The sequence below is a fragment of the Corvus moneduloides genome, chromosome 8 (genome assembly GCF_009650955.1).
Source record: "Corvus moneduloides isolate bCorMon1 chromosome 8, bCorMon1.pri, whole genome shotgun sequence".
In the NCBI taxonomy this organism is placed as follows: Eukaryota; Metazoa; Chordata; class Aves; order Passeriformes; family Corvidae; genus Corvus; species Corvus moneduloides.
In genome coordinates, this window is record NC_045483.1 from 12,990,311 (window position 1) to 13,009,881 (window position 19,571).

Below are 19,571 nucleotides of genomic sequence, written 5' to 3' on the forward strand. Positions count from 1 at the left end.
AACGTGTGGTCTAGCAGATAGAAGAACCAGATGTGCTCATTTCCAGGGGAATGTCCTGACTCTACCGGAACAAAGTCATTCTCTTGTGCACTCTGTCTCTGTGACTAATTCAGTGTTTTATATGATGTGGAACAACTCCAATTGGATGAGCTGAGGAAGAACCAAAATACCCTATAGTTGTGGTGCCCATAAAGCAAAAAAGTAGAAATAGGGGTTCAAATTAAAGGAAAGAAATAAAATATGAGTTTCTCATATCCTACATGAGTATTATATCCCTCAAGTATTGATTAGAGAAGGCAAACTTCTAACAACTCCAGACCTATTCTGCAAAACTAGATTTTTTTCCCTGTTTTTATTGAAGAAAATTTTCTTATTTCTGGTTTCATTCAACATAAAAGGATTTTATTTCAGCTTTTGGTCTCTTTAAGGCTTTTGTTTCAGCAAGAAAAACTGAAAATATTTAAAGATTGGGCTCAGTCTGATCTTCTTTCCCAGATTTTTCACTTAGGTTGCCAAACCAAAAGAATGGATCATCCCCCATGACCCTGCTCACAGTAATCCCCCCTCTGCTGTGACTGCCAGCATAGATAGCACATGTTGATAGCTCCTGCATGCTGGATGCTTCCCACAGCTTCCATGTACCTATCCTGCCTACAGGCACATTTAACATTTTCTATGAGAGGTTTGACCTTGCTGTCCTAAGCCTCAACTTATTTTTCCATGCTGGATGCCTTGTTTTTCATTTTTTTCTAAAGGTTTTTAGGGAAAAAGGAATCGAGAGAGGTATTTTGGAAAGAGTGTATTTTGACAGTACTAGCGAATTCATATGATAATTTTGTTGGCACAAGAACTATCCCTTATGAGGAGGGTGATGAAGATTAGCAAAGAAGTGCTCTGGAGGACAAGGAAAAGTCTTTCTCCTGATGATAAAAATGCTCTGCTAAGTCAGAAGTCTCTGAAGGTACTGTTTGCCCATAGCCTTTATGAGAAATGAAGAGCCCTTCTTCATTGAACATGTGCCCAAGGCAGTTCTGCCCCAAACACAGGGCAGAGGTAGCAAAGGAGTGATTTTTCCTCTGATCATTCCTCTGAGAGGTGAGGGATTGCTATGTCACCAGGCATATCAGGACTAATGGCAGGGAAACTCTCCAGCACTCTCAGTCTGTCTGCTGGAAGTCAGACCATGGGGAGGAGGAGGAGAAGGATTTTTCCAACTTGAATGAAGGAGAGGAGAGGAAAGCAGAGACAGGCCAGGATGAGGGGAAGACGGAGACACAGAAAAACAGGATGAAGGGCAGATCAGATGCCAAAACTGGGGACAACAAAGGGCAAGGAGACTGGAGAACTCCATTTCCACAGCCTTAACATCCACATGCTGTCAGATGGACATTGGGAACCTACTGGGATGGGAGGCGAGCAAAAAGAGCCCCCCAGCAGTGCCTGGTGCCAGAGGATAACACTCCAGCACTGCTGTAAGCTCTTCAGCTCACACAGAGACACCCACCTTGTGCTGACAATCAGGGGGTGCCAAGTGCCAATGATCCACAGTGTTCACCTGCCTAACAGGATTAGTCCCAAACCCAAGTAAATTATTTGGAAAAAATACCCTCTGCACTCAGAGACCAGTGACACTGTCATACAAACTTTGGAAATTGCTGCACAGACTATGCCATTTGGCCCCAGCACGTGTCTGCCTCATGAAACAAATCTGTAATCACAGGATCACCTGCAGTTTTTCTCCAGCAAGACCTCTGCCCTGCTCAGTCCTCAGGATGGTTCTGCTCACGGAATGCAGCATTAGTCATCATTTCTTTTCATTATCATTCAACTTGCTTCCCCGTTCTCTCCTCCTTTCTTTCTCTTTATTTAGTATGCTCCATCCAACTACTGCCAGCAAGGATAACATTGGAAGTACCCAATCTTACTGTCCACCACTCTCTCAGCCTCACATTTCTGCGAGGCAGGGAAGTGCTCCCCTCCATGCAGATGGGGGATGGAGGCTTAAGGAAGTAGAGATTTAATATTTTAATATATTACGTCACAGAGAAAATCTGCAAGAGCGGGAAGACAAACATGGGTCTTTGACCACGGCTTCCAGGCAGAACCCTTGTCCCAAAGAAATCCTTTCTCTCTCCTGACCTGCAATAACAAAATTTTAATCTCTTCTTGAAATTGTTTCTGGGGTTCATCTGTGGAGCTGGAATGACTGGCAAGCACTGAATTCATTACATTCTTCACAGGATGACTGGAAGAAGGTTCTTCTAAACAGACATAGGAAAATGAGGGAAGAGAAAGTTGAATCTGAGTGTCTACTTCTTCTGAGTGCCCATCTCAAGACGCAGATCCGTGTTTTCCAGTCCACTTAGCCCTGTGGAGCAGAGGGGTATCCACAAGGGAATTCTTCCTGACCTCCTCCTGTCAATGGGAACACAGATCAGCCCTCAGGTCTTGAGCTGGGCATCCATAAAATGAGGAACACAAACTCACTTGCCAGGTGAGAACACTTTAGCTTAAGACTCTGGAATAGCACTGAGAAAGAAAAGAGTAGTAGAGGCAGGAACAGGACCCAATTCTCCAGGGCAACATTTAACAGGCTTCACTGTAAGACTATTGTGATTTTTCTGCAATTACCTGCCTCATTCGTTACACACTTTCCAATTTTAACAAATAAACAAAGTGGAAGTCCTATAGGCAACAGTCTACTTTACTCCACACTCCTCATTCATATCCCAAACACACTGCATCTCTGTGCAGTGAATGAGGCAGGCACACTCTGTTAAAAATATGTATGATTCTTCCATTAGATATTGCATTGAAATACACATGTGTAACAGGGGCAAGGCTAAAGTGCAGAGATATTTCTTACATTCTGTGTGCTAGATTTTACAGTTAATGAGGACTCTAACTATAGGTTTGTTTCTACTGCACTGTATTGGCTTGTATGTCAGAGTCTGCAGCAATATCTGATGCGTAACATGTACGTTGCACATGATCAAAGACTTGAGTGTCATCTTCTTGCCTAGAACAATGACTGCCTAAAGCAGCAGGAGCAGAAATTATCTAAAGGTAGAGTTAAACAAACCTCCTTCTCCCCTCTGGGGAGAGCAAGCAGTCCAGGTGAGCAAGGCAGGAGGGGAGAACAGCCTGCTTTGTGCTAGACGGGCAGAGAGCTCCACATAAAAGCAGAGGAGCTTTGCAGAAGCATGTCCTGACTCCCATCACTGGAGACTTAATGATGGTAATTCCCAAAGGATGATGCATGCTGACAGGCTTTGACATAAACTACCCCAGGATAATATTAATATGTATTAAAGGCTCAGGCAACTTTATTGGGACAGGCTTGATCAGTAACACATTTCAACAGAGCGCCTCTATCATCTGTCGGAACAAAAGTAAGGGAGGGAGAACACACGCACAACCTCACCTTGCTTTGGGAATGTTTTAGAGACAAACAAGGTCACTCTGTGATGAATTGCACACTTGGCACAGCTCAGACATTGGACCAAGAACCTTGGACACACCACCACAAATACGAATGTCACTGTGGGGCAGTTTATGTTGGAATCTGTCTGCATGATCAGCATTCTTAACCCTCCAACATGGGGCCAGACATCTCCTGCACAGTCTTTCCCTGGGCATGTGGAACATCTACCCCTTGGAAAGCGGTGGAGAGGTGCTTAGGAGGCAATGTGGGGGCTCTGCAGTCACAGCACTGGGGGAAGGGGGAGTGGAAGAAAGAACCGCAGAAGCCTTTGATCATGTGTAATGTTAATTCAAGTGTTACACATCAGAGACTTTGCCACAGTAACTAGCATATAAACAGGAGTCTAGTGTTAACAAGGAGGACTTCTTGAATAGGTTTGTACATTTCTGAGTTAAAGCAATTTCCCTATTCAACAATACATGACACAGTGGAAGGAGTTCAGAAATAAACCAGCCTAACATGCTTAGACCTTTAATAGAATTTAGCTTCTTAGAACTAATTAAATGTTACTTAAATAAAAAAAAAAAAAAAAATTCCAAGTACTTGGGAAAGGTGCCAATTTGACAGCTCTGGAGAATGAAATAATCTAATCATCCCCAGAGCATGGGCAGCAGCAGGACAGGCTTCCCCTACTAACATGTCTCAAACGTGACCTGGAAAGACTGTTGATAGAAATGGGGCGTACAATCTCTGTGGTCTAATGACTCCTTACTTTTTCTGCTGAGACTGCTAAAATGGTTCCCGCTGAGTACCAGCTGCAGTGGTGTTATGGACACCTGTCTGGTAGGAATGGTGCTGGGACCTGCCAAACTCCTGTCATCTGCTAACCCTCCACCGGAGCCCAGTGACTCTCAGCTCATTGCTCAGCCCGGGCAGCAGGGGCTAATAGACAGCAGCTCTCTGGCCTGTCCCACCTTGGACATGCTCCACTCCAGCCCTCAAGATGTAAACAGGAGGTACTGTGTTTAGTCTGCAGGTTTGGGCTCTCACTGCACCAAAGCCCAGGCTCAAGGGAAGTCAGTCTCTGGCTGCTGCAGAGTTGAGGCTGGGATTTTTCAGGCTCTTATTTCTACGCTAAGATAGGGAAAAAGTCTACAGGAGGAAAAGCCTGCCATGTCTCCTCTCCTCCAGTTCCTCCTTCTACTTGTCTTTGCAACATGACCCTGCATTGCAGTAATGTGCTTCCAGCCACCAATTCTCCTTGGAGCTCCTTGCTGTGCCTGGGGTCCCAAGCGAGGGAGGAGGAAAATCCTCTCTGGGCCTTGCTGTGAAAGCTTAGCAGGGCTTGCCAACTCAGCCAGCCCAGGCTGCAATGGACTAAACCAAACACAGCTCTCCTCGGAAATTTTATGCACCACAACTTCTATTACTTCTGAAGCAAAGCCACATGAACCTCCCCCTCCCCTGCTCCCAACACCACAAGGGATGACTGAGCACAGATCAAGACTTCCATTGCATACTAAGCCAAGAGTCTCAGACACTCCCAGATGTATCTCACAACTGGGTGCTACTCCTGCTGTCCCATGCTGCTTTTAGCCTCCCTTCCTCCCCCCTTCAGCCTGTCCTCCTTTGTACTCAACACAGGACAGGGCAGGGGTAAGCAGCAGAGCTGGTCATGTCAGACAAGAAGATCCATTACACTGACCTTGTGTAGGAGAGAAGCAAGGGAACTTGCTTCTCCCTACCATCTGAGCCAGCAATTCTTCACCTTTCCATCCCACATACTCCAAAAATCTTACACATTTTTCAGCACCAAAATAACAGGCATGAAAACAGCCAGGTTCATAAGGGTTAACATGTCTGAATGGTGACATAATTATTGCCATTCTTCACTGTTTAGAGGTTACTTGACTACTCCACACATCAATATATTTTGAGATGTGATGTAAATGCAAACAAACACTCGTGTTTGGAGTTAACACAGTCACAAGATCCTGTGTATCATGTGTTGGCAAGCACAGGAACCAACAGCAAATGACCCACCCTTAAACGTGACTCTTTGGTGTTAATCATTACAGAAGCATTGCACTTTCCAGTCAGAACAATCAAAGCATGCAGGCTCTTTGAAAATCCCTACACACAAGATGCTTCTGGCCAAGATCAGCTCCTTTACAAGTCATACAGATTCCAAGGTATGATGTCCTCCAGACATATGAATGTGGGCTGCAAAATGCCGTGAAAACAAGTCATTGGAAGGCTAACTGCAACATTGCAATGCTGAAACAACCCCCTGTCTTCAAAACAGAAGGGGAGGCAGGAATGCTACAGTTACAGTGAAGGCAGGGACATACTGCACACACAGTCCCTCAGAAATGGGCTTTTCTGCATTAACACACTCCCTCAAGCTTTTTATTTTTCAAAAATATGCTTATAGCCATAAAGAAATTCAAGGGTAGAATAGTGCTACACTGTCACATCATTAGTGCATCACTGCTCTAGGGCTGACCCTCAACTCCAAGCAGATGGGGATTTTCCAGGGAATATCTGTGACACCAAAAACATGTGGGTGCAAAAAATGTGTGGGTGCTTCAAGCAACCAAGAGCTTTTGTCAAAGAATCAATAGAAAAGAGCTAAAACTGAAAGGCATTGCTCTCTGTGCTGCTCTCCCATTTGGGATGATGTCAAACTGAGATCTTGGCTTTGCAGGATCACAGTCCCACAGCCTTCTAGCTCTTCTGCCCTGGCTCCATTCTTGTTTAGGTCATTCCACTCTGCCTCCCCAAATTCCTTTCTGGAAGAAATCAAGAATAAATACAGCCTATAAAGCATTCACCGACTTCAGGAAATAGATAGTACTGTATTCACAAATGATTTCTGAATTTTCCAGTCAATTATCAATTTGAGTTCCACTAATATAAATAGTGACATTTCACCATTATTTTTTGAGGCCATAATTACTGAAAATATTGTGCAAGAGCTATGAGAGATGTTGCAGCAAAAAATACAGGTTTGTTACACTTTTAAACAACATAAGCCCTTAGCAAGGTAATTTTTAGGTCACAGTAAAGGAAGAAAGGGGAAAACCAGGAAGGAGGCTTTCTCACTTGTAACCAAGGTCCGTGCGCTGCATAGGGGTGCTCCTCTGTAGCAAAGGCTCCTTCTACTCCCGTTGATACAAACGTGATTGCTGTATCTCCTGTAATACTTTTATACGTAAAGTGCCGTCCATGTAAGAGCCTTCCCCTGGGGAATTAAACACACGTGCATGAGTCGAGAGGGCGTTGAACACGACTATGGAGATGTACCACTATTGTTTCTGCCATCAGCATGGGAAACTATTTTGAAGGCAGCAACTATTAACTTTTCAAGAATATAAGAATGATTAGCTCCAAAAAGCAGGTCACAAGCCTCCTTCTGAGGCAGGGAGTTACCCCTCATCTTCCTCCTTAATCTCAGGATCTTGTTACTAGAGCTAGAATGCATCTCAATCTCATTTCGTGCCTATCCCCATGATGAGTTGCTGATGTATGTAAAGGCAGGTGACTGCCAGTTTTCTAGTAAGATGGAAACTACAGAAGAGAATCCAGACTCCACATTGTGTGGGAATGTGAAGATGCATTCCTAAGGAGGTTCATTGCTGGGGCCGAACTTACCTACTGTGACAATACCTAGCAATCAATTGCCCTGGTGCTTGACCAATGTCACCTGTATTTATTTGAGCAAATGCCTAGAAAACACATACACGACCATCTACAGTATGACTTCCCTTTTTTCATTCAATGCAAGGGAAAATCATGGCTCTGGTATTTCAGCTCAGAGCATCTGTGACACACATGCATGGCTTCTAACATGCAAGAGGGAAAACTTCAGGTAATATATTTAGTGCCTACCAGAGTCACAGTTGCTTGATGAGTTACTGCTGGTCAGATGAGCTGAGGTAACTGATCAGGACAGACTGTTCACACATTTGTGATGTAAAATAAAATATATTTGCGTTAACTTTCCCATTGGTTTCTCAACAGGCCCAGGCAAGTGTGCACCTGCTGCTGATAACTCTGATACTACCAACATGTAACTCATTAAGCTAAAGTAACTCAATCACCTACAATCATCTGTCTTGACCCGACAGTTCATCTTTATCTTAAGGACTAAAACATTTGCACAGGGATTTTTAAAAATAATCCTGGCTGAAATTATGGAAAACTAGAAGGCAGTGATATGCACAGACTACCTTCAAAAAACAATGTGTAGAGTATGCACACATGTTGCTCCTTCAGTAATGTGACACAATTTGTCTAAAACCCACACTTCTATGCATAAACTGATTGCAAACAGGTTTTGCACAACCACTTATCTGAGTCCGTAAGTCAGAATGAATAACTTAAAGGATTTCTTTGACAGAGTATGTTAAGACATCCCTTCTTTATCACAGAGTTGATAGCATTAGACTTATAAAAAAAACCCCATACTAACCCTGTCCTGCTTCAGCACTCAAAAGACACTGAAGGACATAAAAAGAATGAGAAACAATCTTAACATGATGAGCACAGAATCATGCAAAGAATCATCTGTTTCTAATGTATTTTGGCAAAATATCTAAGCTCTGGCCTTTACAGACCCATTGCATGCATGTCTGTATGGTGAAACAATGCCACAAGGCAAAAGCAGCATGTTAGCACAGGCTGGGGAGGAGGATGGCTTCACTCACCTTAGACAGAGGGGGATGAGCGCTCCGGACTCCTGGTTAAATTTCAGGTGCACGCTTTCCAGCTGTCTCGTGCGGATCAGCTCATGAGGAATGATGGCTGCTGAGCTCTCGCTTTCCAAACTGTCCTTACGGCTTCTGAGAGAACAGACAAAACACACATATTCAGGATTCTGGTACTGTGTGCTATTTTGTCTGCAAATATTGAAGGACACAGGAAAAAACTGTTACAAAGACAGATCTGAGTTTTCAGCACTCCTGCAGAGACAGCCTCGCTCAGACTACCAATCCCAGCATGCAGCTCTTCACCTTGATTTGCCAACCTAGGATCTGAATTCATGCATGCACATGGTACATCCCTCCCTTATATATATATAAAAAAATTTCTGGAAAGAACTGCAGCAAAACCAAAGTGTCCAAAACTCCAAACACAATAAAATGGTTTGGAAGAATTACCAGGTGTGTCCTCCCTCCTGCTTTTGCTTTATCTTCAGGATTTTTCAGGCAGTGGCCTGCAGGAAAGAGCTGTCCAGTCCTCTGTGCCTTTTTTTGCACAGTTCAACCAAAAGGCTTTGAGAATCTCCTGCTTCCACCAGAATCAAGTGCAACAGCCAAAAGACAGCATCTCCATGCGATAAGTAGGAGATTCACAGATTCTTTTCCCTTGTAAGTCGGGCTGCTTTAAGACAATGGTAACTTTGCTTTCTTATTCCTTCTTTTCTGCAAGACCAGCATATTCTGAAGCTAAAACAAGGTTATGCTGTTACATGATTAGGAACTTTGCCAGACCAAATCCTCTAGATAATAAAATGATCTATCTCAAAATACTTGACCATAAACACTTTATATGTTCAAAGAGCATCAGCATGATCCCTTACTTGACAATCTGGAACAAAGAATAAAGGACAGGGTGGGTTATGACTTTTATGGATGACATGGACTGATGAGAAGTGTCTGATAAATGATTTATATTTTTGTCACCTGGCATTCCACATGAACTTAACAGAGGTAAGACTTTGTTAAGATAGTTTCTACAGTACAGAATTGCCAGAGGAGAGGGTCAGGGAAAGCAGGAAGGCACTGAGACTCCACATTGCAATGTGCCTCCATTGTGCCACAAGGACCAAAAGCCAAACAAGGCTATCAAGCTGTGGCTCCATTTGAGAACACTGTTAAAACAAGCCTGGATCCTTCCTTCATCCCAGTTGAACTGTCTTTAATGTACATGTGGAAATGATTGTAAAGAATCAGCTTCACCCTCATGAGCTGACCTAGATGACACCTTTACTTGATTTTATCTTTGAGGGCTGTCCCAAAATTACTCCCATCAACCACATACATAGTAGTGCAGTTCAGTGTGAATTCCAGTGCAGATCAGCCTGTTGCTTCCGCCAGGTCCCCTAGTCCCAGGTGAGCCCTTCACCCATGCTGCTGAGCTGCCCACTCTGAAACAGTTAAACTCTGATACCTCATGGTCCAACCTGCAAATACACTGCATGGCCAGGTCAGAGGCATGCAGAAAAAAAGATATCAGAGCAGCGCAGCTCTCTGCAAGATAAAAACTGTAAAACATGTCCCATTTTCTGCTTTAGCAACACACAAAAGTAATAAGGGATCCAGCAGGGACATGGTAGCTCAGGATGCAGCTTATGCACAGGGTGGGCTGATGGACTGACAGTCAGCAGAGTGTCAGTTTAGTGGGTTAACCCTGGAGCAAAGACACAACATGCTTTGTAGTCTATGTGTGGCACTTAAAGTTGTGTTTAATCTACTTCAGCAAACATTTTACAGCTCTTTCTAGGTGGGGTCTTCAAAGAGTGGAGCAGGCCAGCATTTTTCAGGATGATTACCTGAGAAGTGCAGTTACAGTTGATTAATGATCAGTTGACCTTAAGCTAAGCTTTGTCTCAACTTCCTTATCAGATCTTATATACACAGTGAGCTGTGGGAAAGTCAGCCTGTGGTCTACAGCTTCCAATCATTCATTTATCAGCCCCTACCAAAAGGGTCAGCCATTAGCAACGCATGATTTTCAAGCAAGCCATAAACTTGCACTCCTAAATGCACAGAGTTTAGGCACTGTGGAGTGGATCAGGCGTTTTACAACAATGTTACTGCTAGAGACCAGAGACTGTGCCCTGCTCACCTGGACTGCCTAAGCATTCCAGACATGGGGACATCCCAGAACAGCCTTCCCAGGCAATCCATGGTGTAAGGTTTGTGCTTCAGCAGGACAGAGAGCTGCAGGACAGCTCCCCATACCCCTGGGCTCCAAATCCCTCTGAGCTGAATGTGGGTGTTTAGGTTTGCACCATGCTAGGCAGTATAGCTGTGAGCACAATGGGGCTGCAGTCCGGAGGGGAAACAGCCTCCGGTTGTTAATGCAATAATAGGAATGACGACAATATTCTGGAGGCAAGGGGCAAAGCTTTCTGAGTCTTATTAAAACCAGCAAATGCCGTTTGTCATTACATGCTCAAGAGAAGATGTTAACTAATGTATAACTATCAAACGGAACTGTCATGACTTTAGGGCTGTCAATAATTATGACTTCACATTAATAAGTAACCAGCCCTTCTGTCAAAAAGGTGAAGCAAAATGGTAGTTAATACTTTGAATGACATGAAAGGATTAATCCTTTCGACAAAATTTTTCCAAAATACTCATTCTCTGTGTCTCTTGTTTCCTTTCAGAGGAACTCACACAATTTCAGGTATTTAAAATTAAGGGTGAAACTCCAATAGCAGAAACCAAATAACCTTCTAAGGTTAAAGGTCTAAGGTAGACCCTTCTAAACAAGAAGTGTGTATTGTAGACTTCACATAACACATCAGGAAGCCACAGTGCCATCACTTTCAGACTCGGAAAAATGTCGCATGACACAGGGACTCAGAAAGACCCATTAAAATTCTCTCTTTGAGATTGGAAATTCTTGTGCTGACCCTTCCAAAGGGTGATAGCCCAGATGAAGGGTCAGCAGGACCTCTAGGTTGTTATTAATAAAAAGCTCATGTCCTAACACACATTGCCATCCACAGCTTGTAGTTTTCAGGCTCAGAAAAAAATGTAGAAAAAGTTTGCTTTCTAACACTAACAATCCTGGTTTTACGACTGTCAGTTACCCGTAAGTCTTTGCTTCCTCCACCCCATCACCAAATAAATCAGCAGCAAAAGTCAGTGGAGTTTTACTTGTTATGACTAAGATCTAGCTGACTATCAGGCAAAATGTTGCAAACTTTGTCTATTCCGGATTTAATACGTCGTCCAACCCCCACAGAAAAATTCATGTTTCTTCAGTGTCCAGAAAAAACAAGTCTGCAAAAGCCAGGGCTGCTGCATTAGGAAAGGCAGCAGATTTAAATGGAAGCAGCATGCCGGAAATGCCCCAGTTTAAAGACTCCACATCTAGTGTTTTGTGAAACTGGAGGGGAGTTGGAGGAGATTAAAGCGCATTTCCCTCTGATTGGGAGCTTGTGGGAGGTGTAAACGTGGGCAGTTGTCAGATTAATTCTTTAGATGATTACATTCTTTTTGTTTCCTTAAAGCTGTTTGTAGTTGGGTTTGATGTCTCCTGTTCTGGGCAAGTGTATTGCTGCAGTTACCAAGGTGACTTTAGCTGACTTTCAACTATTTTTTCCAGCTTTGGTTTCTACCAGTAGTCTGCTTCTGGGTGGAGGAGAGAGGGAGGAAATTATGTTTGTTGTTTTTTGTTAAGTCTCATGAATGCTGATTAACATGAACTTAACCAAAGCCATATTTGATTTCTTTTTCTTTTTCTGAGAAAGAGAGGGTGGTCAAGCCATTGCAAAGGTGTCCAGTGTAGCCTGCAGCTTCCCCAGATCTGTCAATAAGGGGAAAGGGCCTGAAGAGACTCGATGTCCCAGTGTGCTGTGTTCCTTCTTGATGTGAGAAGGCCACACGCTGGAACCTGTAGCCTCCCGGGGGCCCTCCCTTTGTATTAAGGATGAGGGTGGCTGCAACCTGCTTAATTTGATGCCAATTAGCAGCAGCCTGTGGGGATCCTGGAAAATCGCCAATGCAATCACTGGGTTGCACAAAGTTTGGATGTCCCTGCCTTATAAGTCATGTTTATAGCAACCCCTTCTCAAGCAACCACTGGTAGTTATTTTGTAAGATTCAAGAATAGCCAGGTTGATCAGATTAAGAAAGGTTTATTTATTCTTGCATTTGCGTTTTGCTTTATGATCAGAGCACTTGATCTCATGGATCTGTCAAGGAAGGAAGTCTCAGTTCCCCTCCAAGCACTACTGCTGATATAGAGAATAATTTTACTGCATTTCCAAGCTACCCTCCCAGGTATCAAAATCACAAAGGATACACTGTTGGAAGCTGGCCATGGCAGGGGCTCTTTCCAGGAGTGGGTGCTCACTGCCACACTGAAGTTAGTTTCTGTCATTGCTCCTAGCTCCCTCCATATAAAATTCAGTACTGTGAGTTAGCAAATGCAAACCATCAGTGCAGGCTTACACAGCTGGGAGAGAAAGGTCGGGCCACTTTTCCTTTCTTCCCCTCCCACACCCCCCCTTCCACTCCCTCTTCTTCCCTTTCCAACCGTGGCTATTTCAAACCTCCTCCCTCCCTCATGAAGATATGGTCAAAGATCACTTAAGTGCCAACAATCTTCCAGTCTCTTTCCCACAGTTTCCCCTGAAGGGCAATCCAGCAGCTGTGGGAAAGAGCCCTAAGCACCTTGGCACACAGAGTTACAGCAGCCGTCAGGAACGCACAGAGGAAAGTGCAGACCCGCGGAGGACGTGGTTACACAGCTCCTGCCGTGGTCACACTGAGACAAGGTTACCTCGAGTGCTCAGACCTGGGTGCTCCTCAGCCTGGTTAAACAGGATGGTGACGGTGTTCTGTGTACATTTCCTGGCATGGAAGGGCTGCTAGGACAATGCCAGTAGCAACAATCTTCTTGCCACTCACATATCCCTTTGGAAAGCTGCATAATAACTACTGTCAGAGCTTGCAGGGGCCAGACTGTTCCAAGACCTGCAGCTGAACTGGAATGGAGAGATTTAGGCTGTGCCACTGGCACCCTGCAGACTCATGAGCAAAGTCAAACAACTGTTTTATGCTTCAGGTTCCATGTCTATAAAACTGAGACATTTTTCCACGTAGGGATGTTGCAAGGATTAAGTCAATGTTTGCAAAGCACTTTTGGATTCTTAGATCAGGAAAGCTATGCAGGGGTGCAAATTATTAGCATGGTGACTGCTTTGCACTTCTACTGACACTGGTTTTCTAGACATTTACTTTTCTAGTTGCAATCTTGTCACCCAGCACTCAGCCTCACGCTGAGAGACACTCCCTAAAGTATATTGCCTCCCCCCATGCAGCATTCCTGACTCAACCAGGACACCACTGAATGGCGACCCGATGAGAGAGCATGCCTAAATAAGCAGGACTGGATTGGAAACTTACTGCTTAGTGGTTGCAGAATCAGAAAGCCTAGCCAGAACCAGACAGCTTCAGAGAATGCTGAAATGCTCCTCTTTATGTAAAGTTTGCCTCCAAGAACTGAAGACAGGAAACCAGTTACAAAGACAAGAGCTCCTCTCCGCCCAAGTAAAGCAGAATGAAAACCCAGTGCAACTGGGAGAAGGCAAAGTGCAGACTCGCCTCCAGTCACATCCTACGTTTTGGTATTACCGTCAGAGCTTCCTCAGAAATGCTGCTCAGGTGGAGTTTGTTAATGTGCATTAACCCAGTGCTGCTCCCTGACAGGAGAAATCCGTGTGCCCTATTTACCAAGTCAGAGGAACTACAGGGGCAGTGGACTCCAGCCCTGGAAGCAGTGCCACTATTACTCATGGGCTCCAAACCGGGCACACAATGTGACAGTCTGGGGTTATCCCAGGAGGAATTCTGGAGTGACACAACTCCTCCCTCTTCCCACAAGGGAAGGGCAACCACCTGAGATGCTCAGAGTGCAGTGCTCCAGCAGGTCACCGCCAGGACAGTCCTGCCAGCCCCACCTGCCGGAGGGTTGTTCCCTACTCTGTTTGCCAGGAACCTGCCTTCATTTCCCTGCACAGCTGGAAACTGTTCAGGGCTGGATGGAATTAGCGCACGGCTACAGGGCCACCATATGTTCAGGTTTCCCTAGACTCAACCTGTCTTTCTGCCTAGAAATTGAATGCAGATAGGATCTGAGGTCTCTGTGGGTCCCTGGACAAGTGACCACCGTACATAAGGGACCAGCAGAAGCACAGGTACCTGGGAAATCCCAAACAGAAGTACGAGAGTCAGGCATGTGAACCACACCATTTGATCCTTCTTGAGAAGGGGGAGAGTGATAAACAGCAGAGACACGATGGAAAAGCTGTATCAAAGTAATGTAGCTTTGAGAGACCCTCTTCTATCACTAAAACCTCATGTTCAGACACTGGGGCATGCGTGGGCAATACCTGAATTCTGGCACAATGAAATGCAACAATTACAGGTAATTTTAGCTTCAACGCATGCAGTAATGCAGTGTGCTAGCACTAGGTTTCTACTCCATGCCTCAACTCACAGCAGAACAGTCGGAGTCAGCCAAGAGGCAGAAAAACATCAATTTCAGCAATGCTGCATGATCAAGGGGGCCCTTGAGGGGTGGAAAAGGTCAAGAATTCCCTTATCCCAAAGCTGGTTCTCACTGCAACTGTGGCAAATTAACTCTGCTGTCCTAATCTGTAACACGGAGATACTGCTCACCTACTACACAGGAGAGCACAGAGCTAATTACCAGGGACAACCAAAGACTCGGCCCCAGAAATTATTAAATCAAGAAATTAAATAGTGATCGAAGCAAGACTCCACAAGTGTCACTGAACTTTGACATCTGGAGCTTCCAGCCCACTGAGGCCTTGACAGCAGCAGTGTTTAGCCTGACATTTAAATGTCCCCTATGGGTAACAGTTCTCTGTATCCAACAAGAGTCAATCTGCAGGATTCAGGAGACTGGAAGCCTTGCCTTTCTGTCTGTCTCAGCAGCACCTATGAAGCTGATGGATCCTAAGAAACAAATAATGCACCACTGAAACGCACACTGGTATTCATACACGTCTTATTTTTCCAAGTGGTAACTGAGAATATTCGGTTACCTATGTTCAAAATGATTAGTCATGTTTCCAAAGATTAATTTACATGTTCTTCTGTTAATACGTACAAACTGATTTAATGGCTGCTTATGAACTGAGCCAACAGTCATTTTGAGAAACAGATGTCCGATGCAGTTTTAAGCTTTAAGTGTGCTTTTATTAATATCCTTAGGAGAAAAGGGGCTACACAGTCTACAGTAATAACACTAATGAATCAAAGTACTACAGCTGCCCAGCAGGGTTTTGACAGAAACCAGCTTTTTCTCAAAGGAACTTTTTTTTAGGACTCTGGGACAGTGAACAACTGGTAATATGCATGCTTAACATGTAAGTATGTGCTTTGCTGGAGCCAAAACACTGAATCAAGCCCTATCTGCAACCAAACAATGTGAGGTTTTTGCATAAGCACTGAAAACTGTAACTATACAAAGACCGGGAAATCTATGCGGAATCTTGATCCTCTACATTTTATACAAACAAATATTCAAATGTTTGAGTGTTTCTGATACTATTTGTGATGCTGAATGCAGAACAGGTTGTCTGCTTTAAACCTTGATAGATTATTGTGTGTGGGTGGTAGAGTTAGGATAAAAGAAAGGGAAGAAAGCTACTAGGAAAGCAGTTGGTGGTTGCAAATCCATGATAAATAAACAGCACATTCCTCTTCTGCACAAAGCCCTTAGAGTCTGTGTCAGACTTTAACATCCTAATGTCAGTTGGGTGCAAATTTGACAGCCTGGGGTTCTGCAGTGCTCTCTGTGGAAAGCATATTTGAAACAATTTGCCATGCCCCAACAGAGCACTTCTGTCAAGTTCCTAAAGAACTTCTAATGCACCAGTTATTCACAGGACCCTTGCAAAGAACCACGGGTTTGATATTTTATGATCTGGTGTGTACAGTGCAGGATATGATTACACACAAGCCTGCTTCCCATCAGCCAGCACCTCGTAATCATTAACATATTTATCTTTGTGGTGCCTCAAGAAGATGACATTGTTATTAGTCCCATTTTATAGATTCAGAACTGAAGCTCAATAGCTAAATGACTTGCCTTTGATTACACAAGATTTACAGCAAAGGACAGACCTGAATCCCAGCCCTACCAGGCTCGAGCAGTGCAAGCAAGGATCACACCAGAAGAACTAGATCTATGTACAGAATTGTCCTTCATCTCAGGTGCTCAGAAGTCCTACGAAACAGTTATATCTGCACTGGGTTTGTGCCTTTTGTGTCTCAGCCTTTACCCCTGCAGGTACCTGGAGGGAACATGGATGTAGATACATTACTGCATGCAAAAGCTGAGCTCCTAAGTTACATTCCTGTGCAGCAGCTGGAGATGAAAGTCTCCATATCATACTCTTGTACTTATTTCACATTGAGCAACTTTGCTCAAATGCATGAGACATGCTGAGACAGTGCATTAAGGAAGGCAGAGGCATAACAAGATCTTCCTCTTCTGCTTCATCTATACCACACTGTTCTGGAAAATGTGTTGACTGATCAGTTTTAGCCACAGTAAGGGTAATCATCAGGTCTGATTTAAGTACTAGTTAGCCAGAGGTTTTAAATAAACACTGCTTTCCAGCACAAACCACCCCTTTTGGTATGGTCAATGCATTGAACAAGTCCCATTGTATCTGCTACATGGAGAGGAGTAGCAACTGCACAAGGAGAAGACCTTTCCCAAACTCCTCTTAAAGCAGCCAGTAAGATGGAGGAAGAAAGAACTAGGACACACTGCTGTCTTAAGCTGAGATCTCCCCTATCCCTCCAATAGTACCACCACAGTAACACAGCTGATAGCTGTCTTTCCTTAACTGAAGTGCTTATGGAGAACCAGGCTACCTAGCAGTTTCCCCAGTGGTAACCACAGACCTCAGAGAAATGTATTGACCTCCTAGGAGGCAAACACTGGGAACCTGCCATTCCTACCACTCAGGCTTCAGGCAGGGTGGGTGTGCAGCTGCTGCAGGTAAGAGAGATTTGCAACGAAGAGCACTGTCACAGATACGAGGCTCTGAATTTGACCTGCCTTCCTCTGTCTCAGAACAGTTAAAAACCCAGGTAAATATTTGTGTGCTTCATCTTAGACCTCTGCTAACCTTTCACCACTCTGAATCAAGCGTCTCTTTGTTTATCTCACCCTGAGTAACGTAAAGCTCTCTTATCTAAGCAACAACTGCCTCCCAGCATTAAGGCTTACCTATCAGCTGCCTCCTTGACCTGATGTGCACCCAAAATGTTTCTGGTCACCCCCAACCACTGCGGACTCAGAGCTTACACTGGGCATGCAGATGCATGCAGGAGCCCAGCATCTGTGAGAAATCCTGCCCAGTACTTTTGAGCTCTCCAAGGCTAGGTGTGATTTGTGCAAATCACATGGTGTAATTTTATATTCTTTTCAGTGGGGCCAGTGGGACCAACCAATGGTCCAATGTAACCAACCTGCAGGCAGAGAAATACTACTCAAAACCTGAGTCAGATCAGAATTTGGCTCCATGTAATTACTATATCGCAAAAGTAAGATTATTCCTAAAGCAATAATAAAGTCACTTGAGATTTTTTAATATAAGCACCTATATCTCATATTACATACTAGTAAAAAGCATCAGCAATTGACACGTAATGCTTCCCCCAAAGGCAACTCATCAACATTCATATATCAGGCAAATCAGAAGTCACCTACAAAATGGAATAAGAAAGGACAACAACAAGAAATATTTTTCTCATGCAATGTTTGAATCAAGAATGAAACAGGAATTGAAACAGAGCAGGGTGCTGTCCCTGCTGGCACTACAGGGAAGCACTGTTTTCATGATGATCTTTACTCTTGAGAGCAGAAGGCACAAATGTTCATCAGAGACTAAGAAACCAAAGGAAATACCAAGATGAAAGAGTGCAGCAAAGATGCATGTCTTTCTGTATCATTCACACGAAAACATTAAAATTGATGGGAAGACACTGAACTAGCACCTGAAGTCTAAGAGGGGAAGGGCAGAAACCCAGAAAGACAGAAGTGCAGATACTACAGATGGCTTGAAACCACAGGTAATTTCCTATACATTCACTTAAGTCAAAAGTTACAAGAGGTATCTACAGGCCCACCTAGTCCCACTTAAATCACCTGTTAGACTACTGCTATTAGAGACCCAGGTGTTACTGGCATGTAATTACTGACAGAACCCACCTGTTTAAGCAAGGCAAGATCAAAGTCACTTAAAAAGAAAAAAAATCAACATTTTAACCAAAAGGTTTGTAATTATGACCTTGAAAACAAAATACTCAGGAAAAATTATCAGCAGTCACCTATGCCACCTAGCTCTGGACACCACAGCACCTTTCAGCACAGTACTTTTTATAGAGATCAGTCCAGTCTGAATTAAAACACTGTAGAGCATGAACAGCAGGTTCTACAGAACAGTCAGAGCCACTCTGCATTACCAAGGTTTGTCCAAAACACCTCTGAAGAGCTGCCCTCCTGAGCACTAGTCCATCAATCCAACCTGAACAATTCTCCCTCTATCTTTGCACTTTGCAAGTATTCACTGCCAGCTTCCTCTCCCCTTGCCAAGTCTTTCCCCACCCAGCTTTAGCTTTTTTTCCATGCTGAGCTCTTTAACCTTCCTCTTCCACCATCTGAATGTGCAGGGTGAAACTCACGGTGCTCGGTCGAGGTTCAACCCATTCTGTCTTTGTGCATTGATTGGAGGTATGACAGGTTTGCTGTTAATCTCAAGCCCTCTCCGCAAAGTCTCCCTGATTTGCTCTGTATCTGCAAAGAGAATTTTTTTAACATGATTTAGAATCCCCAGAAATAACACAGACACAAGAAGATATCAGGTGTGTTTCATCTAAACTCTTCCCCTTCAGAAAGAAGTGGAAATATGTTACAGGGTAACACTTTACTGCACTTCCTTAGAAGTTATTTCACTTTATAATGTCAGCCTGCATTCCCTTGTTTGGGCTTCATTGTTATGGCAGGCAAGGAGAGCTGAAATCTTTGGTACTGAGTCCTCCTGATGAAGAAATTCTGAGTAGTTTTGTAAATTTTCATAAATGAGGTGTTTGTTGGTTCTGTAACTCTCATAGAACCTCCTGACACTTCCAAGCCTTTGTACTGGAAATAGTTTTTCCCATTAGGCATAACAGGAATTTGTTCCTTTAACAAACGAATGTATGAAGGCTTCCAAGTTTTTTTGCAATTGGCTTTGGAAATCTGTTGATTAATTTACAACAAGATTCACAAAGGAAGGGATTTTTATGCAGGGCAACCTTTAGCCTCAAGCTCATATCTGAAAATAAGCTGCAAATTATGCAGTTCAGATGCAGTCTTT

General features: G+C 43.9%; 1 protein-coding gene across 2 annotated transcripts in view; it reads right to left on the reverse strand.

Moving 5' to 3' along the window:
- Positions 1–19,571, reverse strand: part of SUFU (SUFU negative regulator of hedgehog signaling) — a 91,112-nt gene that overhangs the window by 16,100 nt on the left and 55,441 nt on the right. For both annotated transcript variants that reach the window (XM_032115818.1, XM_032115819.1), the window contains exons 8-10: positions 18,898–19,009; positions 8,134–8,268; positions 6,530–6,668 (exon numbers count right to left, since the gene is read on the reverse strand). In XM_032115818.1, coding sequence (XP_031971709.1) covers positions 6,530–6,668; positions 8,134–8,268; positions 18,898–19,009 — 386 coding nt within the window. The remainder of the gene's footprint in view (positions 1–6,529; positions 6,669–8,133; positions 8,269–18,897; positions 19,010–19,571) is intronic.